Below are 22,703 nucleotides of genomic sequence, written 5' to 3' on the forward strand. Positions count from 1 at the left end.
GTGATCAGGCCTACCACCGTTTTGTCATCGGCAAACTTAATGGTATTGGGGTCATGCCTGGCAGTGCAGTCATGAGTGAACAGGCAGTACAGTAGGGGACTGAGCACACACTCCTGAGAGCCCCGTGTTGAGGATCAGCGTGTTGGATGTGTTGTTACATACCCATGGTCAGTTGGTCAGCGCATGCTCGCAGTACACGTCCAGATAATCCGTCTGTGAATGTTGATCTAAAGGATCCGCCCCCTTTTTTTAAATTTTCGCCTAAAAAGACATACCCAAATCTAACTGCCTGTAGCTCAGGCCCTTAAGCAAGGATATGTATATTCTTGGTACCATTTGAAAGGAAACACTTTGAAGTTTGTGAAAATGTGAAAGGAATGTAGGAGAATAACACAATAGATTTGGTAAAAGATAATACAAAGAAAAAGTGTTCTTTTGTACCATCATCTTTGAAATCCATAATGTATTATTCCAGCCTAGGTGCAATTTAGATTTTGGCCACTAGATGGCAGCAATGTTTGTGCAACATTTGACTGATCCAATGAACCATTGTATTTCTGTTCAAAATGTTGTATCAAGACAGCCCAAATGTGCCTAATTTGTTTATTAATAACTTTATGTTCAAAATTGTGCACTCTCCTGACTCTTTCACTGTAATAGCTACTGTAAATTGGACAGTGCAAATAGCTTAAATTCTTGTTAATCTTCCGGACAATATCAGATATCAAAATTATGTTCTGGGAAATGTTCTTGTACTTACAACCTCATGCTAATCGAATTAGCCTGTGTTCGCTCAACCATCCCGTGGAAAGGACACTGATCCCGAAGAAGTTTTAAAGGTCTTACATCGGCTGCGGAGAGCGTGATCACACAGTCTTCCGGAACAGCTGGTGCTCTCATGCATGTTTCAGTGTTATTTGCCTCGAAGCGAGCATAGAAGTAGTTTAGCTCATCTGGTAGGCTCGTGTCACTGGGCAGCTCTCGACTGTGCTTCCCTTTGTAGTCTAATGGTTTGCAAGCCCTGCCACATCCGACGAACATCAGAGCCTATGTAGTACAATTCGATCTTAGTCCTCTATTGACGCTTTGATGGTTCGTCGGAGGGCATAGCAGGATTTCTTATAAGCTTCCGGGTTAGAGTCACGCTCCTTGAAAGTGGCAGCTTTAGCCTTTAGCTCAGTGCGGATGTTGCCTGTAATCCATGGCTTCTGGTTGGGGTATGTACGTATGTACGTCACTGTGGGGACGACGTCGTCGATGCACTTATTGATGAAGCCAATGACTGATGTGGTGTACTACCCAATGCCATCAGAGGAATCCCAGAACATATTCCAGTCTGCGCTAGCAAAACAGTCCTGTAGCTTAGCCTCTGCTTCATCTGACCACTTTTCTTATTGATCTAGTCACTGGTGCTTCCTGCTTTAATTTTTGCTTGTAAGCAGGAATCAGGAGGATAGAATTATGGTCAGATTTGCCAAATGGAGGGCAAGCTTTGTATGCGTCTCTGTGTGTAGAGTAAAAGGTGGTCCAACGTTTTTTCCCTCTGGTTGCACATTTAACATGCGGATAGAAATTTGGTAAAACTGATTTAAGTTTCCCTGCATTAAAGTCCCCGGCTACTAAGAGCGCCGCCTCTGGGTGAGTGTTTTCCTGTTTGCTTTTGGCGGAATACAGCACATTCAGTGCGGTCTTAGTGCCAGCATCGGTCTGCGGTGGTATGTAGACAGCTACGAAAAATACAGCTGAAAAGTCTCTAGGTAGATAGTGTGTTCTACAGCTCATCATGAGATACTCTACCTCAGGCGAGCAAAACCTTGAGACTTCCTTAGATATCGTGCACCAGCTGTTATTTACAAAAATACACTCCGCCGCCCCTTGTCTTACCAGATGCCCCTGTTCTGTCCTGCCGATACAGAGTATAACCAGCCAGCTGCATGTTGATGTCGTCGTTCAGTTTTGAATGACCCGTTGGGAGTTTAATCTTCCGCGTAGGTCATCGATTTTATTTTCCAAAGATTGCACGTTTGCTAGCAGAATGGAAGGAAGTTGGGGTTTAGTTGATCGCCTACAAATTCTCAGAAGGCAGGCTGCCCTCTGGCCCCTTTTTCTTCACGCAAATGACAGGGATATGGGCCTGTTCCCGGGGAAACAGTATATCATTCAATTCGGACTTGTCGGGACTAGTTAAAAAGAAAAAAAAGGATTCTGCCAGTTCGTGTTGAGTAATTGCAGTTCTGATGCCAGGAAGTTATTTTTGGACATAAGAGACGGTAGCAGCAACATTATGTACAAAATAAGTTACAAACAACACAAAGAAACAAACAAAAAACACAATTGGTTTGGAATACGTAAAACGTCATCCTTGTTCTCCGGCGCCATCTTATTTCCGGTTAATGCTCTTGGGTGCAGCTCAAACAATAATCAGAGAACTGGAGGGGTTACCAAGGGCTTACTCTAGTGGTGCGGAAGTAGGTTTCAAAGTTGACATGGTCGTTAAAGTCGATTTCAAAGGCCTTCTTAGGCTTCCTCTTGCGACCCTCCTTCTCAGGCATGTTGTCCTCTACACACACACACACACACACACACACACACACACACACACACACACACGAGACAGAGGAATGAACAGGTGATATTTAGTGGCCAATGCTGTTAAGGAATTCTCCCAAACACAGATAAAATACATATAAAACATGGCTTTGTGCATACAACCACCACTCACTCTTGTGCAGAGGTTTGAAGCGCCAGTAGCCAGGACCTGCCCAGGTAGCCATGGTCCTAGGGCTGAAGTATGAGTACTCTCTGGGCTGGTTGGACAGCTGCAGACACATGGTGGCTATGTCCCCCTCTCCAATGGGAATCACATCCCTGTGGACAGTCAGCCACACCACAGAATGACATTAAAATACATGGCCAGCAGCATACCACCCTGCATCCCACTGCTGGCTTGCCTCTGAAGCTAAGCACGGTCGGTCCCTGGATGTGAGACCAGATGCTGCTGGAAGTGGTGTTGGAGGGCCAGTAGGAGGCACTCTTTCCTCAGATAAAAATAAATAAAAGCCAATCCCCCTGTGCAGTGGCTGGGGACATTGCCCTGTGTATGGTACCGTCTTTCAGATGGGACGTTAAATGAGTGTCCTGACTGTGGTCACCAAAGATCCCACGGCATTTATTGTACGAGTAGGGGTGTTAACCCCGGTGTCCTTGCTAAATCCCCAATCTGGCCCGCATACTCTCATGGCCACCTAATCGTCTAATTGGCTCATCCATCTCCCCTGTAACTATTGCCCAAGATGGAAAAGAAACATCAGTTTCATTTTTAAACCTAGACTGAGAAAAATATGGATTTAATAAACACATCTTCAGTTAATCCAATTACTTTTGCTCGGATAAGTAACTCCAATTCTAAAGCCTGCCTGGACATAAGTCAAGGAGTAGAGTAGAGCTTTTTCTGTCGAGTCAAATTGTTTCCCTTCATTCATCCAGACATCTAAACAGGATATTTAATGGGTTTGGGTGTGTTACCGTCATAACAGTTTTGAAACTCAGGACATCATGGTACACACAACAACACACACCACAACAACAACAACAAAACTAGAGACAGAACAAGGTCAATTCAAGCTACCGGACCGGTTTCCTTGTGGGATACCGTTCCTCATGAAACATCCCTGGGATCCTGTATGGCAGGTATTCCCAAACTGGGGTACGCATAATGCTGTCTGGGATACGCCAAATAAAAATGTGATTCACACGTGTGTGTGTGTGTGTGTGTGTGTGTGTGTGTGTGTGTGTGTATGTATACATATACATATACATATACATATATATACAAAATATAAATTGGCTGTTTGAAAATGTGAAGATTTATATTTATATATATATATATATACATACATACAAACATATTCACATTCATATACATACATACATACATACACACACATAAAATCTTCACATTTTCAAACAGCCAATTTATATTTCCGAAAGGAGCTATACATTTGGGTGAGGTTTTTTCCCCCTCGTTTGAGTAGCCTGATTTCACTGCCAAAAATTAAATTAAACCATCTAGGGTTCAGCGAAAAAACATCAAATACAGGTAGCCTAGTCAGAAAATGTACATACAATCACATTAACCGTTACTCTCCCGTGGGTGAAACCTTCACTCTTGCGCAGATATTTAGAAACAAAACATGCCAATTTGAAAAAAACAACACAGGAGTTTGAGCGAGAATTAAGATGACTTTCGAGTAGTAAGACATGTATAAAAGCAACAGATACCATTAATAAGACTGGGCTAGAAGTGTCTTATATGGTGAGCTACCGAGTGGCAAGGACAGGCAAGCCCCATACTATTGTGGAGGACTTCATTCTTCCTGCTGCAGTGGATATGGCTGGGACAATGCTGGGAGAAAAGGCCAATAAAACTATACAGACAATGCCTTCATCAAACAATACCGTTTCAAAACATCTCCATCCATGTTACTGATGTGTCGTGAAACAATTACTGCTTCGCATACAAGCCAGTGAATTCTATGCGTTACAGCTGGATGAGTCAACAGACGTGGCGGGCCTGGCACAGCTCCTGGTATATGTTCGTTACGTTTATGGGGGGTCAATTAAGGAAGACATCCTCTTCTGCAAACCAGGACAACAGGAGAGGTTATTTTTTAAATTACTGGACAGCTTTGTGACATCAAATTGACTTGTGATCAAGATGTGTTGGCATCTGTACTGATGGCGCAAAAGCCATGACAGGGATACATAGTGGAGTGGTAACACGCGTGCAAGCATTTGCTCCTGATGTCACTTGGGTACACTGCAGTATCCACCGAGAGGCTCTTGCTGCCAAGGGAATGCCTGACAGCTTGAAAGACCTTTCGGACACTACAGTGAAAATGACTAACTTTGTTAAAGCAAGGCCCCTGAACTTGTGTATTTTCTGCATTATGCAATGATATGGGCAGCGACCATGTAATGTTTTTACAACATACAGAAGTGCGCTGGTTATCAAGGGGCAAATTATTGACCCGTTTTTTTAAATTGAGAGACGAGCTTAAAGTTCTCTTTACTGACCATAATTTTTACTTGTCTGACTGCTTGCATGATGACGAGTTAATCACATGACTGGCCTATCTGGGTGATGTTTTTTCTCACCTGAATGATCTGAATCTAGGATTACAGGGACTCTCCGCAACTATATTCAATGTGCAGGACAAAATTGAGGCTATGATTAAGAAGTTGGAGCTCTTTTCTGTCTGCATTAACAAGGACAACACACAGGTCTTTCCGTCATTGTATGATTTTTTTTGTGTGCAAATGAACTCAAGCTTACGGACAATGTCAAATGTGACATAGCGAAGCACCTGAGTGAGCTGGGTGCGCAATTACGCAGGTACTTTCCTGGAATGGACGACACAAACAACTGGATTCGTTATCCCTTTCATGCCCTGCCTCCAGTCCACTTACAGATATCTGAACAAGAGCCTCATTGAAATTGCAGCAAGCTGTTCTGTGAAAATGTAATTTAAAATCAGAAGCCACTGCAGATTTCTGGATTGGGTTGAGCTCAGAGTATCCTGCCTTAGCAAATCGCGCGGTTAAGACATTGATGCCCTTTAAACCACGCACCTATGTGAGAGTGGATGCTCGGCCCTCAAAAGCATGAAAACTAAATACAGGCAGACTGCGTGTGGAAAATTATTTAAGAGTGAGACTCTCTCCAATTCAACATTGCAGAGTTATGTGCTTCCTTTCAAGCACACCCTTCACTAACCTGTGGTGAGTTATTCACGAATTTTGATGAACAAATGTTTTTATATGCAAGATGGCTAAATATAGAGCAAAATTATTGATTATTATTATTATATCATTATTTGTGCCCTGGTCCTATAAGAGCTCTTTGTCACTTCCCACGAGCCGGGTTGTGACCAAAACTCACACTCATTCTTATGTTTAATAAATGTATCGTATAGTATAGTGTGTGTATGGTAGGCTTACAATGATGGCAAAAAACAACATTTGAGAATGCGCTGACCCTGGTGCTAGAGGGGGTACGCAGCTGTAGGTTGAATGTTTGAAGGGGTACGGGACTATAAAGTGTTTAGGAACCACTGCTCTACGGGTATAAACAAGCAGAGTACCAACAAACGCCCCCAGGTTGTTACCACCCTGTAACAAACACCCTCAGTACACTCACCTTCCTCTCCCCGGCCCTCCAGCCTTACATCCATCCTTGTGTTCCTTGGAGCCCTCTCCACCATAGTCCCCCTGACCCTCCTCATAGTCTCCATCAAAATCATCCCCAAAATCCTGACACTCCTCCTCATCCGGTTCCGCGTTCCGGTCAAACATGTGATCCCCCTGCTTCATCTTCTCCAGCATCTGGTTCATGGTCTGTAATAGAAGAACGATTTATATAGAGACTGTAGGGCTATATGACTACTGTATCAACGCAATAGCTCCAATCTGTATCATTTCCAAACTAAAATAAAGATGTGTGCTTCCCAAATGGCACCCTATTCCCTATATCATGCACTATATTTGACCAGGGCCCATAGATTCCTGGTCAAAAGTAGTGCACTATATAGGAAATAGGGTGCCATTTGGGATGCAAACTGTGTATATTGCCAGTGTATGTTGCTCTCACCTGGTCAGGGTTCCAGCTGGTGAAAGAGAAGTCTGCCAGGGAGGGGCAGATGGAGATCTTCTCCTGGGTCTGCTGGAGACCACCTGTCCAGTCACACAATCATTTCATGAATGATACCATTAAATCGGAATATGTAGGCCAACTGCCAATCATTTACAGCAGTGTTTCTTAATCCTGGTTCTGGGGGGGTGCACATTTTTGTTTTGTCCTCGCACTACATACCCGATTCCACTAACAGACTCATCATCATACCTTAGATTAGTGGAATCAGGAGTGTAGTGCAAATCAAAAATGTGAACCGTTTTGGGTCCCCAGGACCAGGATTGAGAAACACTGCCTTAGAGCATCACTCAACAATCAACACAACCAGCTATAGGCTCTGAGAAAATCTAGAGATACTATGCCAGACTACAGCAAAAACAGCCCAGGGGTCATATGTATTCATGTGTCTCAGAGTAGGAGCAGTGCTTAATTTAATCTGGATTCTGCTGCAACAGGATCCGGCACTTCACCGTTTCCTTTCGGAACCTATTTGCCAGGATTCAGTACCTGTCATGGTAAGAAAAATTATTTTCACTGTTTTCAATGTAAAAATGAAAGTTTATTCCACTAGATTTATTCTGCCCCCTAACATATGTGATGTGAAAACATGCCTGATATTCAAAGAATTGATTTGTGTGGGCCGGCCCGGGTTTTTGCACAACATTGTAGCCTATATAGACCAATGCACTTGGCCATTGCTGTGGTGAGAGAAAGAAACACGCCTGTATCTTACACTACATTATTTATTTCCGTATAGAACCATAGCCGCAAGAATTGTGCTGGAGGTGCCGCAGCACCCCTGATAAATGTTCATGTATTTACCAAAGTTAAAGAATTATTGCCGTCCGCTCAGAAATAAAGAGTAGGCCTATAATTTAGCCATAGAGGATCAATAACTTATTTCTTTTTTAATAGCCTAGCTGTGGATTGTGTGTAGCCCAATCACAACGCAAGCCAAAAGACTGCTGAACAGTTCATCAAATGGCTATCCGGACAATTTACATTGACCCCCTTTTATTTATTAATCTTAATTGTTTTGCACCGCCTCTATGCACACTCACTAGACTCTACCCACACACGCTCACATGCATACTGATGCCACACACACACCCTTTCACATACGCTGCTGCTACTCTGTTGATTATATATCCTGATTGCCTAGTCACTTTTACCTCTACCCACATGTACATACTGTATTACCTCAACTACCTCGTACCCCTGCACATTGACTCGGTACTGGTACTCCTTGTACATAGTCTTTTTGTTGTTACTATTTCCTTTTTATTTAGAAAATATATTTGTCTTACTTTTTAACTTTTGCATTGTTGGTTAGGGGCTTGTAAGTAAGCATTTCACTGTAAAGTCTACACCTGTTGTTTTTGGCGCATGTGACCAATAAAATGTGATTTGATGCCTACAGTCTGGAACGAGCAGTAAATCTGTAAGTGAACAGCATGCAGCCAAAACAGGCCTTTAGCAATAATTTCAAATCCAATCTCAGGAAAACACAGGTTGTAAAGCAAATGGATCCTGCTGAAAAGACTAATATATGTCTACCAAGTCAACTATCAACTTCCAAATAGACCTATTGAGTGAACTTCATTGTTTTACAAAGTAAAACGAGAGAGAAAAGCTTTGGCACGAGCAAATCAACCATCACCGGTGAGTGAGCTGCACATCATTGGGTGAGTCAGTGAAACTGGAAAGCTTTTTAAGACTAATTTCCTTTTCATATTGTACAATAAGTGTGTCTCCACACACTTAGGCCTAGGCTATTGATGGATTCAAGACAAGGTCATTTTTATTGATGTCAGATTCTTAGTTTGTCAGTGTCAAAGTATCTAGAAATTCTGATAACTTGTTGGGTATTAAATATTCTGCTAAAGTCGCGAGTCATCTAAAATGATATAGAATTGCATGAACCGAGTTTATGAAAGACCAAATTTTTCTCGGATCCCAGGCTACAAAATGGTCCCCCATGTGTGCAACTTCTGCAAATCGCCTCTACTGCGCTATGCCAGTATGCAAAAGCGATAATGCACCCAATGCTTTATTATGAAGGTGAAAGCCTTTTTTTATGCGTTCCGGTACCTCAGAGCCCCCCAGGTCACCCCTCTCTCAGGCTCACTTTGATCAGGCCCCTCCCAATTGACAAATTAAGCACTGAGTAGGAATGCTGTTCTAGGATCAGGCTCCCATTGTACACATAATCGTATACATTGTGATCTAAAAGGCAAAACTGCTAAATCAGAAACTTCTACTCTGAGGTACTTGCTACATATGTCCCCGGATCAAAGTGTGATGCTAACGTGACCCAGTCAATGTTACCTGTGAAGGGCAGCGCAGGGACGTGCTGCGGAGGAGACTGGGAGCAGGAGTGAGTGGAGTGCAGCAGGGTCATGTGGGAGGGGAAGAGCAGCTCACAGCGACGGTCTTCACTGAACAGCACTGACAGGAAGACACCTGCTGTGCTGCTCTCATCGAAGGACGACGCCATGCGCTGGAACATGGGGTCCACCTGGAGTTGGAGGGGTGGGATGATAATGAGGAGAATATTGGTGAGCTTACCATGTGTGAGCTTTGTAGGAACTTTCACAATCATGTCTGGATCCAAACTCTCAGTAAATATCATAAGTCCTCTGGCTTTGTATTTATTATAGATCCCCATAAGCTGCTATCAATGCAGCAGCTACTCTTCCTGGGGTCCGGAAAAAGGCAGTTATACAATTTTAATAACATTACAATACATTCATAACAGATTGCACAAATCAAATTTCATTGGTCACATACACATGGTTATCAGATGTTAATGCGAGTGTAGCGAAATGCTTGTGCTTCTAGTTCCGACAGTGCAGTAATATCTAACAAGTAATCTAACAATAAAACAACAACTACCTAATACAAATAAATCTAAAGGGATGGAATAAGAATATGTACATATAAATACAGTGGGGAGAAGAAGTATTTGATACACTGCCGATTTTGCAGGTTTTCCTACTTACAAAGCATGTAGAGGTCTGTAATTTGTATCATAGGTACACGTCAACTGTGAGAGACGGAATCTAAAACAAAAATCCAGAAAATCACATTGTATGATTTTTAAGTAATTAATTTGCATTTTATCGCATGACATAAGTATTTGATCACCTACCAACCAGTAAGAATTCCAGCTCTCACAGACCTGTTAGTTTTTCTTTAAGAAGCCCCCCTGTTCTCCACTCATTACCTGTGCACCTGTTTGAACTCGTTACCTGTATAAAAGACACCTGTCCACACACTCAGACAGACTCCAACCTCTCCACAATAGCCAAGACCAGAGAGCTGTGTAAGGACATCATGGGTAAAATTGTAGACCTCCACAAGGCTGGGATGGGCTACAGGAAAATAGGCAAGCAGCTTGGTGAGAAGGCAACAACTGTTGGCGCAATTATTAGAAAATGGAAGAAGTTCAAGATGACAGTCAATCACCCTCGGTCTGGGGCTCCATGCAAGATCTCACCTCGTGGGGCATCAATGATCATGAGGAAGGTGAGGGATCAGCCCAGAACTACACGGCAGGACCTGGTCAATGACCTGAAGAGAGCTGGGACCACAGTCTCAAAGAAAACCATTAGTAACACACTACGCCGTCATGGATTAAAATCCTGCAACGCACGCAAGGTCCCCCTGCTCAAGCCAGCGCATGTCCAGGCCCGTCTGAAGTTTGCCAATGACCATCTGGATTATCCAGAGAAGGTCATGTGGTCTGATGAGCCAAAAATAGAGCTTTTTGGTCTAAACTCCACTCGCCATGTTTGGAGGGAGAAGAAGGATGAGTACAAACCCAAGAACACCATCCCAACTGTGAAGCGTGGAGGTGGAAACATCATTCTTTGGGATGCTTTTCTGTAAAGGGAACAGGACGACTGCACCGTATTGAGGGGAGGATGGATGGGGCCATGTATCGCGAAATCTTGGCCAACAACCTCCTTCCCTCAGTAAGAGCATTGAAGATGGGTCGTGGCTGGGACTTCCTGCATGACAACGACCCGAAACACACAGCCAGGGCAACTAAGGAGTGGCTCCGTAAGAAGCATCTCAAGGTCATGGAGTGGCCTAGCCAGTCTCCAGACCTGAACCCAATAGAAAATCTTTGGAGGGAGCTGAAAGTCAGTATTGCCCAGCGACAGCCCCGAAACCTGAAGGATCTGGAGGTCTGTATGGAGGAGTGGGCCAAAATACCTGCTGCAGTGTGTGCAAACCTGGTCAAGAACTACAGGAAACATATGATCTCTGTAATTGCAAACAAAAGTTTCTGTACCAAATATTAAGTTCTGCTTTTCTGATGTATCAAATACTTATGTCACGCAATAAAATGCAAATGAATTACTTAAAAATCATACAATATGATTTTCTGGATTTTTGTTTTAGATTCCATCTCTCACAGTTGAAGTGTACCTATGATAAAAAATGACAGACTTCTACATGCTTTGTAAGTAGGAAAACCTGCAAAATCGGCAGTGTATCAAATACTTCTTCTCCCCACTGTATACAGATGAGCGATGACCGAGCGGCATAGGCAAGATGCAATAGATTGTATAAGATGCAGTATATACACATGAGTTGACTTATGTAAGATAATGTTAACATTATTAAAGTGCCATTATTTAAAGTGACTAGTGATTTGAGTCTGTATGTAGGCAGCAGCCGCTCTGTGTTAGTGATGGCTGTTTAGCAGTCTGATGGCCTTGAGATAACCGTTTTTCAGTCTCTCGGTCCCAGCTTTGATTTACTGTACTGACATCGCCTTCTAGATGGTAGCGTGGTGAACAGGCAGTGGCTCGGGTTGTTGTTGTTTTCCTGACACCACACTCCGAGTGCCCTCACCTCCTCCTTGTTGGCTGTCTCGTCGTTGTTGGTAATCAAGCCCACTAGTGTTGTGTCGTCTGCAAACTTGATGATTGAGTTGGAGGCGTGCATGGCCACACAGGTAAGGTGGAGGTGATCCTTGACTAGTCTCTCAAAGCACTTCATGATGACAGAAGTGAGTGCTACGATAGTCATTTAGTTCAATTATCTTTGCTTTCCTGGGTACAGGAACAACGGTGGCCATCTTGAAGCATGTGGGGACAGCAGACTGGGATAAGGAGCGATTGAATGTGTCTGTAAGAACACTAGCCAGCTGGTCTGCGCTTGCTCTGAGGACACAGCTAGGGATGCTGTCTGGGCCAGCAGCCTTGTGAGGGTTAACATGTTAAAATGTCTATTGTCAGCCACGGAGAAGGAGAGGCCCGCAGTCCTTGGTAGCGGGCCGCGTCGGTGGCACTGTATTATCCTCAACGCGGCCAAAGAAGGTGTTTCGTTTGTCTGGAAGCAAGACGGTGTCCGTGACGTAGCTGGTTTTCTTTTTGTAGTCCGTAACTGCCTGTAGACCCTGCCACATATGTCTCGTGAATTGCGTTGAATTGCGACTCCACTTTTTCCCTATACCAACATGTCGGTTGTTTGATTGCCTTGCGGAGGGAATAAATACACTGTTTATATTCAGCCATATTCCCAGTCATCTTTCAGACAGCAGCTCACAACACCTGGTGTGCGCCCTCAGGCCCCCACTCCACATATCTACAACACAAAATCCATGTGTACTTGTGTGTATAGTGAGTATGTTATTGTGTGTGTATGCATGTGTCTGTGCCTATGTTTGTGTTGCTTCACAGTCCCCGCTGTTCCATAAGGTGTATTTTTTATCTGTTTAAAAAAAAAATCTGATTCTACTGCTTGCATCAGTACCTGAGGTGGAATAGAATCCCATTTAGCCATGGCTCTATGAAGTAGTGTGCGCCTCCCATAGTCTGTTCTGGACTTGGACAGTGAAGAGACCTCTGGTGGCACGTCTTGTGGGGTATGCATGGGTGTCTGAGCTGTGTGCTAGTCATTTAGACAGAGAGCTCTGTGCTTTCAACATGTCAATACCTCCCATAAATACAATTAGTGATTAAGTCAATCTCTCCTCCACTTTGAGCCAGGAGAGATTCATGTTTGCTCTCTGTGTACATCCAAGGGCCAGCCATGCTGCCCTGTTCTGAGCCAATTGCAATTTTTCTAACTCCCTCTTTGTGGCACCTGACCACACGACTGAACAGTAGTCCAGGTGCGACAAAACTAGGGCCTGTAGGACCTGCCTTGTTTATAGTGCTGTTAAGGTAGAGCAGTGCTTTATTATGGACAGACTTCTCCCCATATTAGCTACTGTTGTATCAATATGTTTTAACCATGACAGTTTACAATCCAGGGTTACTCCAAGCAGTTTAGTCACCTCAACGTGCTCAATTTCCAGTGGCATGTCATTAGTAAAGATTGAAAAAAGTAAGGGGCCTAGACAGCTGCCCTGGGGAATTCCTGATGCTACCTGGATTATGTTGGTGAGGCTTCCGTTAAAGAACACTCTCTATGTTCTGTTAGCCGGATAACTGTTTATCCACAATATCGCAGGGGGTGCAAAGCTATAACACATATGTTTTTCCAGTAGCAGACTATGATCAATAATGTCAAAAGCCCACTGAAGTCTAACAAAGCAGCCCCACAATATTTATCATTAATTTCTCTTAGCCAATCATCAATCATTTGTGTAAGTGCTGTGCTTGTTGAATGTCCTTCCCTATAAGCATGCTGAAAGTCTGTTGTCAATTTGTTTACTGTGAAATAGCATTGTATCCGGTCCTAAAAAAAAATCAAAACAATACTAAGGCTTGGTAAGAGGCTGATTGGGTGGCTATTTGAGCCAGTCATTCCGCTATTCTTAGGTGGCAGAATTACTTTTTCTTCCCTCCAGGCCTGATGGCATACACTTTATAGTAATACAATAATAACAATTATTTCACCTCTTCAACACTCACTTTACAAAATTCAAAAGGCTTTCCGCACCAATTCCATTTATATTCCGAGTTTGGCTATGTGTCTCAAAAATGTCCAGGTAACTCCCCATCAAACCTCAAAGGCATTGCCTGGTCCTTTACCTCATGCTATTCCTGGAGCAGGAAAACCATCACTTACCTCAAACTTCCTCTCTGACTCAGAGCTGTTGATGTTGCTCAGGTTCTGCTCCACAGTCTTTTTGGGAGGCCTCTTCTTCTTCACCACCTGCTTGGCAGCCAGCTCTCTTGCAGCACCCTCCTCCATCTCTCCCCCATCTCCTGCTCCATGCTCTATACGCATAGGAAAAGGTCAGAGCCTGATCTTTTATTGACAACAATTATTATTATTTTTACGACAGAGCAAGTCACAGTATGGCACCATATTCCCTATACAGTGATCCCTCGCCACTTCGCGGTTCACTTATCGCGGATTCGCTATTTCGCGGATTTTCATAATGCATTTTTTTTTTTTTTTGGTGCATTGTGCTCTGCATTCTGATTCGCTAAAAACTCACTCCCGCTTCTTGTATCAAAACATGCTACGAATTGTGCTATCATTTTGTCGTCTCGTGCAGTTATGTGTACGTACATAAAACAGCTTGGCAAATTTACATTAAGTTGGCCAAATTATCTTGTAATTTCGAACATCTCCTAAACCCATAATGTCGACGAAACGGCCTGGACCGACAAAAGCACCTGCGGATGGGCCCAAACGGCGGAAGATGCTACCTATCTCAGATAAAGTTAAACTTCTGGACATGCTAAGGGAAGGTAAAAGCTATGCAGCCGTTGCTCGCCATTACGGAAGTTGCTAATTGTAAAAAAAAAAAAAGTTTTCTATTTCGCGGATTTCACTTATCGCGGGTCATTTTCGGAACGTAACCCCCGCGATAAACGAGGGATTACTGTATAGTGCACTACACTGTTCACCATGGTCAAACGTAGTGCACTATAAAGGGAATAGTTTGCCATTTGGGACACACAGACAATGTATGGATGTTATAGTTAAGAGCCTCTCACCTTCCCCAGGCTTGGTCTCAGCACCCAGTCCTCCCAGTACTCTGTATGCATCAGCATGGACAGCATCCACTCGGACTGCGTAAATCTTGGTGCTTGCGTCCAAGGTACCCGCTGCCACCTTGGCAAGGACAGAGAAAAACACATTATCTCATACAGCCAACAGACGCTAGGCCCATAAAGTGAAATGACCAGTCTGTCATCAATATACTCCATTAGTTTGGAATAAGCCTATAAAAACAAACAATGTATATCTTAAGTGGTTGCGCTAATCTTATTTCTTCATTAGTAGATTATACTTTAATCTCCTCAATAGTAGCACAAATCTGAAGTTTTGTGATAAGTAAATTTAAAGAGACATAAGAAACTACAATCAAGGAATAATTAATGTATCAAGCCATACCTTGAAATTTGTGAGCTCAGAATCCTTCTGTTTGAGGATGTCAGCCATGTAGTCAATCAGGTGGAGACCAAAGGCATTTTTGGTGGTAATTTTCTACAAAAATAGGACAAAGTTTTGTGAATCTGAGACGCCAGTTTCCAATAACCTGCATGGTTGGAGATACAGTGCCTTCAGAAAGTATTCACACCCCTCGACTTTTCCCACATTTTGTTCTGTTATAGCCTGAATTCAAAATGGATTAAATTGAGATTGTGTGTCACTGGCCTGCCTACAGACAATACCACATAATGTCAAGGTGGAATTATGTTTTTATTTTTGCAAATTAATAACAAAAATTACATCTGAAATGTCTTGAGTCAATAAGCATTCAACCGCTTTGTTATGGCAAGCCCAAAGAAGTTCAGGAGTAATAATTTGCTTAACCAGTCACATAATAAGTTGCATGGACTCACTGTGTGCAATAGTGTTTAACATGATTTTTGAATGACTACCTCAATCTCTGTACCCCACACATACAGATAACTGTAAGGTCCTTCAACCAAGCAGTGAATTTCAAACAGAGATTCAACCACAAAACCAGGGAGTTTTTCCAATGCCTTGCAAAGAAGGGCATCTATTGGTAGATGGGTAAAAAAAAAAAAAAGCAGACATTGAATATCCCTTCGAGCATGGTGACGTTATTAATTATTAATTACACTTTGTATCAATACACCCAATCACTACAAAGATACAGAAGTCCTTCCTAACTCAGTTCCCAAAGAGGAAGGAAACCGCTCAGGGATTTCACCATGAGCCCAAATGTGAGTTTAAAACAGTTACAGTTTAATGGCTGTGATAGGACAAAACTGAGGATAGATCAACAACATTGTAGTTACTCCACAAACACTAACCTAATTGACAAAGTGAAAAGAAGGATGCCTGCACAGAATAATATTCCAAAACATGCATCCTGTTTGCAATAAGGTACCAAAGTACGACTGCAAAATATTTGGCAAAGAAATTACCTTTATGTCCTGAATATAAAGCGTTATGTTTGGGGCACATTGAACACAACATATCACTGAGTAGCACTCTTCATTTTTCCCAAGGCTGTATCATGTTATGGGTATGCTTGTCATTGGCAAGGACTAGGAAGCTTTTTAGGATACAAATAAACAGAAGCACAACCATAAAGGAACAGAGCTGAAAAATAATAAGGTGCAAATGTTGTACAATCCAGGTTTGCTAAGATCTTATAGACTCTTCCAGAAAGACACACAGCTAAAATTGCTGCCAAATGTGATTGTAACTTGTACTGAATTAGGGCTGTCATGAAAAAAACACATTTCCACTTTGTCATTATGAGTGTGTAAATAGGTGAGAAAAAAATGTATGTTATTTATTTTGAATTCAGGCTGTAATAAAATGTGGAATAAGTCAAGGGGTATGAATACTTTCTGAAGGAAACATATGACGCCATAAGAAATGACTAGGAGCGAGAACATCACATCAACATTTCCTTGGGATGTATTCTGCCCCTCTTAGAAAAGTGTCTGTTAACGGCAGTATATGCATGCACGTGCTGCTTACATTTTCAGTGGAGAGCTTGATGCAGGTGGAGTAATGTTCTGAGATCTGTGCATTTGACAGTATGGGCACAGCAGCAGGGGTCCCCGTGGTGCTGAACACAAACACAAGGATTGTCTCTTACAAAGGTCTAAATCAATAGAACACATGTCAAGATGTAGTACTAAAGGAGATTACTGGCAGAGAGGAGAGGGCTTGTCCTACCTATGAGAGGTAGATTCATTAAATGAGGAGTCAGCGGCAGCTTGCAAGTCAATGACCCGGGATCTGCGCCTCTGACGCCGCTCTAGCTCATCATCGTTTCCCTCGAAAGATGCGAAGAGCGGGGTGCTGCTCGCGGCAGGAGAGGCGCCCCTGTGCTTCAGGGACGGTGAGGCCCACTGACGCACCCGGGAAAGGGGTGAGGACGATGAGCTCATCGTGACTGCCTGGGGGGAGAGGGACACAGAGATGCACATTAAGTTCTTTATTCCTCTCTGCTCCCTGAAGTTGCATTTATTAAAATGAGTTATACTGTCGGTACAGTAACGTTAGCTGTTGGATATTTGATCATAGGAGCCTAGCTATCTAACGTTACGAAAGCAAAGGCAACTTGATTTTTTTTTAAAGCAATCCTAAATTAACAACGTTTTTGTTGTTGGCCACCTGTAAACAAAGTAATTTTAGTTAGCACTTGGGCCAACAAACCTAAACCTAGTCAGCCTAAATACAGGAAGGTATCGTTTGTGATTGTTGGTAGCTGTGATACTATCGTTAACGTTACCTAGTTAGCCAACGTTTTAGCTAGCTAAAAACATAACTGGATTAGATAGATAACTTGCTATATCTGATATCAATAAACTAGTTAAGTTAGCTAAAGTTAGTTAAGGTTGGTGTGGGTATAATTTGTGTAACGTTCCAACAGGAATCTGTTCCAAAAACTTCGTAAATAACAAGGATGATAACTAAAATTTGCAATACCCAACAAGGATGTTAACTAAAATGTGTTTATTTGCCATACCCAGATTTTGTTTATGCTAGCTAACGTTGCTGTATGAAAACAAAAGCTGTAACTAGATTGAATTCGTACATTACCTCGATTATTTCCAAAGCTTCTGGAACAGTGAACTGTTTCTTTATAGATGGCTACATTAAAATGAAAACAAAGCCTGTTTTGCTTTGTAGGAATGCACTTTTGTTCCTGATCAGATTTTAAAATGTGCGCCGAAGGGTGTGCGTAACGACAGTGTGCATTACCATGTTGAATCAACACTCGACTCCGCCCCATTGAGGTAGCTCCGCCAATACCACATGTTGTGTTTAGACACCCGATTAGCCACCAATCACCCCATTAAAAGGTGGAAACATCTTACCAATCACACCATTGTTTCCAGCTTTTAATGGGGTGATTGGTGACTTATCGGGTGGTTTAGAAGATGACAAACTGGGGGAGTGTTACCGAGGTGCCGAAAAACTTTTTGAGGGGACATTTCTACCATTAAAAATTTTCTCTGGTGTTTTATCTCCAAAGTGGGTGACCCACCTGCGATGCAGAGTCCTCTTTCTAATTAAAAATATTTGACCAAGTTGTGTCCCCAAATGGCACCATATTCCAGAGCAAATCAAAATGTATTTGTCACATACATTAGCAGATGTTAATGCGAGTGTAGCGAAATGCTTGTGCTTCTAGTTCCGACAATGCAGTAATAACCAACAAGTAATCTAACCTAACAATTTCACAACAACTACCTTATACACACAAGTGTAAAGGAATGAAGAATATGTACATAAAAATATATGAATGAGTGATGGTACAGAACAGCATAGGCAAGATGCAGTAGATGGTATCGAGTACAGTATATACATATGAGATGAGTAATGTAGGGTATGTAAACATATAAAAGTGGCATTGTTTAAAGTGTCTAGTGATACATGCATTACATCAAGATGGCAAGATGCAGTATATGGTATAGAGTACAGTATATACAGTGGGGAGAACAAGTATTTGATACACTGCCGATTTTGCAGGTTTTCCTACTTACAAAGCATGTGGAGGTCTGTAATTTTTATCATAGGTACACTTCAACTGTGAGAGACGGAATCTAAAACAAAAATCCAGAAAATCACATTCTATGATTTTTAAGTAATTAATTTGCATTTTACACCGCAGATGCGGTGTAACGAAATGCTTGTGTGATTGTGACAAGTCTGTTTATATTTGGCTTGCCTAGCTAGCTATCTTGCTAATTGTGATTTGAATGATGCAGCAATACCAGAAAAAGAGCATCTGATTTTTGGCACCCTGCCCCAGTTTCTAGAGGGAAGTGGACTGCGGTGAGGAGATGCAGAGGCTTGCATCGGCTTTTCTGGACCGCTGCTGATGTGTACTGACGCTTTCTCTCTCAAGATAGTACCTTTCTCAACTGCTTATCATCTAAAGCTGTGCAAGACCATCACCCAAGAACTGCCATATTCCTACATTTGTTTTGTTAAATTGTTTTTTGTTTATTTTGTTTTTGAAGCAACTTTGAGATTCTACTTGTAATGAAAGCACTATATTAAAGAAATCGATTATTATTTATTTTTAAAGTCTATTTAGAAAAGATAAAGGTCCCTGGTTTAGGCCAAAACCTTATCATTGTAATTGAGTTTATGTTTGGATATTGAAATATTTTCCCTATTTCCGTCATAAAAAACATGTTGGTAACCTATGAAAGAATTGCTAGACTAATTCAAACCATAAATGACACTAGACGGCGGTAAGTAGGTCTAGAAGAGAACAGAATCATTGCATTGAGTAGGTTTGTCGCCTTTCCAATATAAGTATTTTATAGTTCTGTATCAAATGGTGATCAGGACTGTGTATTATGATGTAGTAATAGTTCGTGAAATTGTGTGCACAGATATTTGGTTTTAACATTTCACCCCTTATGAATAAACATACAACCATTGCACATGTGTACTCTTTCAACAAACCCTATTTCCTATCAATGGGTCTCACCATATGTAGTCTATTTGTCTATTCCATTTGATCTATGCTACTCTAGTGCCAATGATCTCTCCGTCAGCATATAATCTCTCTATGTTGTTTTTCTCAGCCAAAGCCTACCTATTCCCGGAATACCTGCATTGAGGAAGCATTCACGCCTTCATTGTTTACTCCCACAGTCAGTCTAACTGCCCTGGCTTGCACTACTTCCTTTCCCTCCCTCCTCCTGGAGAGATGTGATGTATAATCTGGCTAATGCATCTGCAGAGAAGTGCCCCAATGATATATGGTTATGGTCTATAGAGGAAACTGGAAAATAAACACACACACACCATGAGTAGAAAGCGGATAGAGTGCCTGGGAGGATGGGATGAGGGGGAGAAAAAGAGGCCATTTATCTTTCCAAAGGATATTTGAATCCACCCCTATTCTTATTATTGAGTGTTGTTGTTCTTTGGGAGTTCATATAGTGATTACATGTACTGATAGTTAAGTCTACCATCCCCGTCTGTGCACAGCGCTGTCCCCCAAACAGGTCAACCAGCAGCAACGGGGATACTGGCACTTTACTCCCAACAAAATTGCAAAACTGGCTGGTACGATGTATTGGTAAGGACTTTTCTATTGTCTATGTATGTATTGTAAATTGAAGGTCTGGGAGGTGTAGAGAGGCTGGTCCTACGAGCAAGGGCTTGCATCCCTATATCAATTTCTCTCATTCTCTCTCCTGTCATCATTTCATCTGTAAGAAATTACCTGTGGGACACTCCAATCACATGCGTGGGCACTTTGTTGACCTTATAAAAGGTCGACACACAGATATTATTTTAGCATGTAAATATTGGTGGCAACATTTTGTTTAGATGCATGCAGTGATGGAAAAAGTACGCAATTGTCATACTTGAGTAAAAGTAAAAGATACCTTAATAGAAAATGACTCAAGTAAAAGTGAAAGTTACCCAGAAAAATACCACTTGAGTAATTCCATACAGTATTCTATACTATTCTACGGTATCTTAGTCACTTAATGTTTACATATCTGGCATTACTCATCTCATATGTATATACTGTTTTCTATACTATTCTACGGTATTTAAATGACTTAATGATGTTTACATATCTTGCATTACTCCTCTCATATGTATATACTGTATTCTATACTATTCTACTATATCTTAGTCCGTTCCGCTCTGACATCGATCGTCCATTTGTATATAGTCTTAATTCATTTCTACTTAGATGTGTGTGTATTGGGTATATGTTGTGTAATTTGTTAGATATTATTTGTTAGATACTACCGCACTGTCGGAGCTAGAAGCACAAGCATTTTGTTACACCCACAATAACATCTGCTAATTACGAGTATGTGACCAATAAAATATGATTTGATTTGAAGAGTTACAGGGTGTGTTAAGTGGTGGAGTCCCATCCTTTCCGGTTGTTGGTCTGAAGTAGGACTAAATATATTTTAATAGTGGAGTATGGTGGTGTTTTTTGTTGTTGTTGTGAGTGTAGTGTTAGATTTTAGGGTATTTGTTTATTTTTCAAGCAAAGTATAAAGAGTTATACTGCAGTCTAGTATGTGGCGGTAATGCAACATTTATTGGATGCCAACCGCCGTTAAACCTCATTGAAGGAGAAGCTTTCTTTCAGCAATGCTACACTTGGCTATCAGCGGAGCTTTGTCTGGCAGTGAAACAGTTCATTCAGCCTCATTTACTGCTGTAACTGCTGTAACGGCTCTTCATCCGAAGAGGAGGAGCAGGGATTGAAACAAAATGCAGCTTCTTGATATGACATGATTTATTAAATTAAAGACGAAAAAACACGAAAACACTTTAACAAACTACAAAACAACAAACGACGTAGACGTACCTGAACATAAGAACTTACATGACACGAAGAACGCATGAAACAGGAACAGACTACATAAACCAAACAAACAAACAAACAAACAAACAAACAAACAAACAAACAAACAAACAAACAAACAAACAAACAAACAAACAAACAAACAAACAAACCGAAAACAGTCCCGTGTGGCGCAACGTACATAGACACAGACACAGGAGACAACCACCCACCACAAACAATGTGAAAACACCTACCTTAATATGGCTCTCAATCAGAGGAAATGAAAACCACCTGCCTCTAATTGAGAGCCATATCAGGTCACCCTATTAACCAACATAGAAACACATAACATAGACTACCCACCCAAACTCACGCCCTGACCGTCAAACACATACAAAATAACAGAAAACTGGTCAGGAACGTGACAACTGCCTTTAAAAAAAGCATAGCTGATATGGCTGACTTGCTTAAACAAATGTGGTTTCTACTGACAATTGAGATGTACAAACTATGGCATATTTCATTTTAAATTTTTTAAATTGAACCTTTATTTAACTAGGCATTTAATGGGACGATGAGCAGATAAGAGGCAATTCGTAATCAATTAAGACATTAATGAGTGAGCTAGGACAGACATAGTCAATATAACTATTTGTTCAGCACTTTGGAAATGCACAGCAACAGAATTCAGAACATGGGCCATTCTTACAGTGTTCTCTCTGTACACCAAGTCAGAACCGTAGGATAAATAAAGGTGGCATATAAGCAGACAATGAAAGCTCTTGCAATATTCTATGATTACATTTCTCTAAAACAGGCTATAGGCTACATGTGCACCACCAAGTCAGAATAGTAGGCTAAGTTATGAGGGGGAAAGGCACCAAATTATTAGGGTGAGGCACATCGGCTACTAACAGCTTACTACACAACATACAGTTAGTATGAATTTCTTAGCAACAGTATACATATCTCGCAGGCATATTACAGTGTTTATGCAGCAGCATACAATGCATTTTTGTAATCACCTAGTTGTGCTGTGCTCACTTGAACAGGAAGGTGGCGCAGCGGGCCTTCGTGGGCAAATTTTGTCATTAAACGTTGTCATCAAAGTCGGGCATTCTTTGGATTTATGGTGCTTTCAAGACAACTGGGAACTCAGAAAAAACAAGGTTGAATTATGACGGCAGTGATCTTCAGGTCAGAGCTCTAGAAAGAGACCCCAAGTTCCCGACATGGAATACCGAGTTGGATGACCGTTCAAAACTTATTTTCCTAGTTGGAGCTCTTTTTTTATTCATTGTCTTGAACTCA

General features: G+C 41.7%; 1 protein-coding gene across 6 annotated transcripts in view; it reads right to left on the minus strand.

Moving 5' to 3' along the window:
* LOC129826553 (vesicle-associated membrane protein 8-like) overlaps positions 1-22,703 on the minus strand; it is a 42,666-nt gene that overhangs the window by 18,312 nt on the left and 1,651 nt on the right. For 5 of the 6 annotated variants that reach the window (XM_055887428.1, XM_055887427.1, XM_055887433.1 and 2 more), the window contains exons 2-11: positions 16,775-16,998; positions 16,574-16,664; positions 15,005-15,097; positions 14,605-14,722; positions 13,724-13,875; positions 9,020-9,209; positions 6,650-6,732; positions 6,200-6,396; positions 2,723-2,868; positions 2,454-2,560 (exon numbers count right to left, since the gene is read on the minus strand). In XM_055887428.1, the coding sequence (XP_055743403.1) occupies positions 2,454-2,560; positions 2,723-2,868; positions 6,200-6,396; positions 6,650-6,732; positions 9,020-9,209; positions 13,724-13,875; positions 14,605-14,722; positions 15,005-15,097; positions 16,574-16,664; positions 16,775-16,998 (1,401 nt within the window). Of the gene's footprint in view, positions 1-2,453; positions 2,561-2,722; positions 2,869-6,199; positions 6,397-6,649; positions 6,733-9,019; positions 9,210-13,723; positions 13,876-14,604; positions 14,723-15,004; positions 15,098-16,573; positions 16,665-16,774; positions 16,999-17,644; positions 17,799-22,703 lie in introns of those variants that run through there. The other variant, XM_055887429.1, reaches the window with a different exon arrangement.

This window comes from Salvelinus fontinalis, chromosome 28, assembly GCF_029448725.1.
Source record: "Salvelinus fontinalis isolate EN_2023a chromosome 28, ASM2944872v1, whole genome shotgun sequence".
In the NCBI taxonomy this organism is placed as follows: domain Eukaryota; kingdom Metazoa; phylum Chordata; class Actinopteri; order Salmoniformes; family Salmonidae; genus Salvelinus; species Salvelinus fontinalis.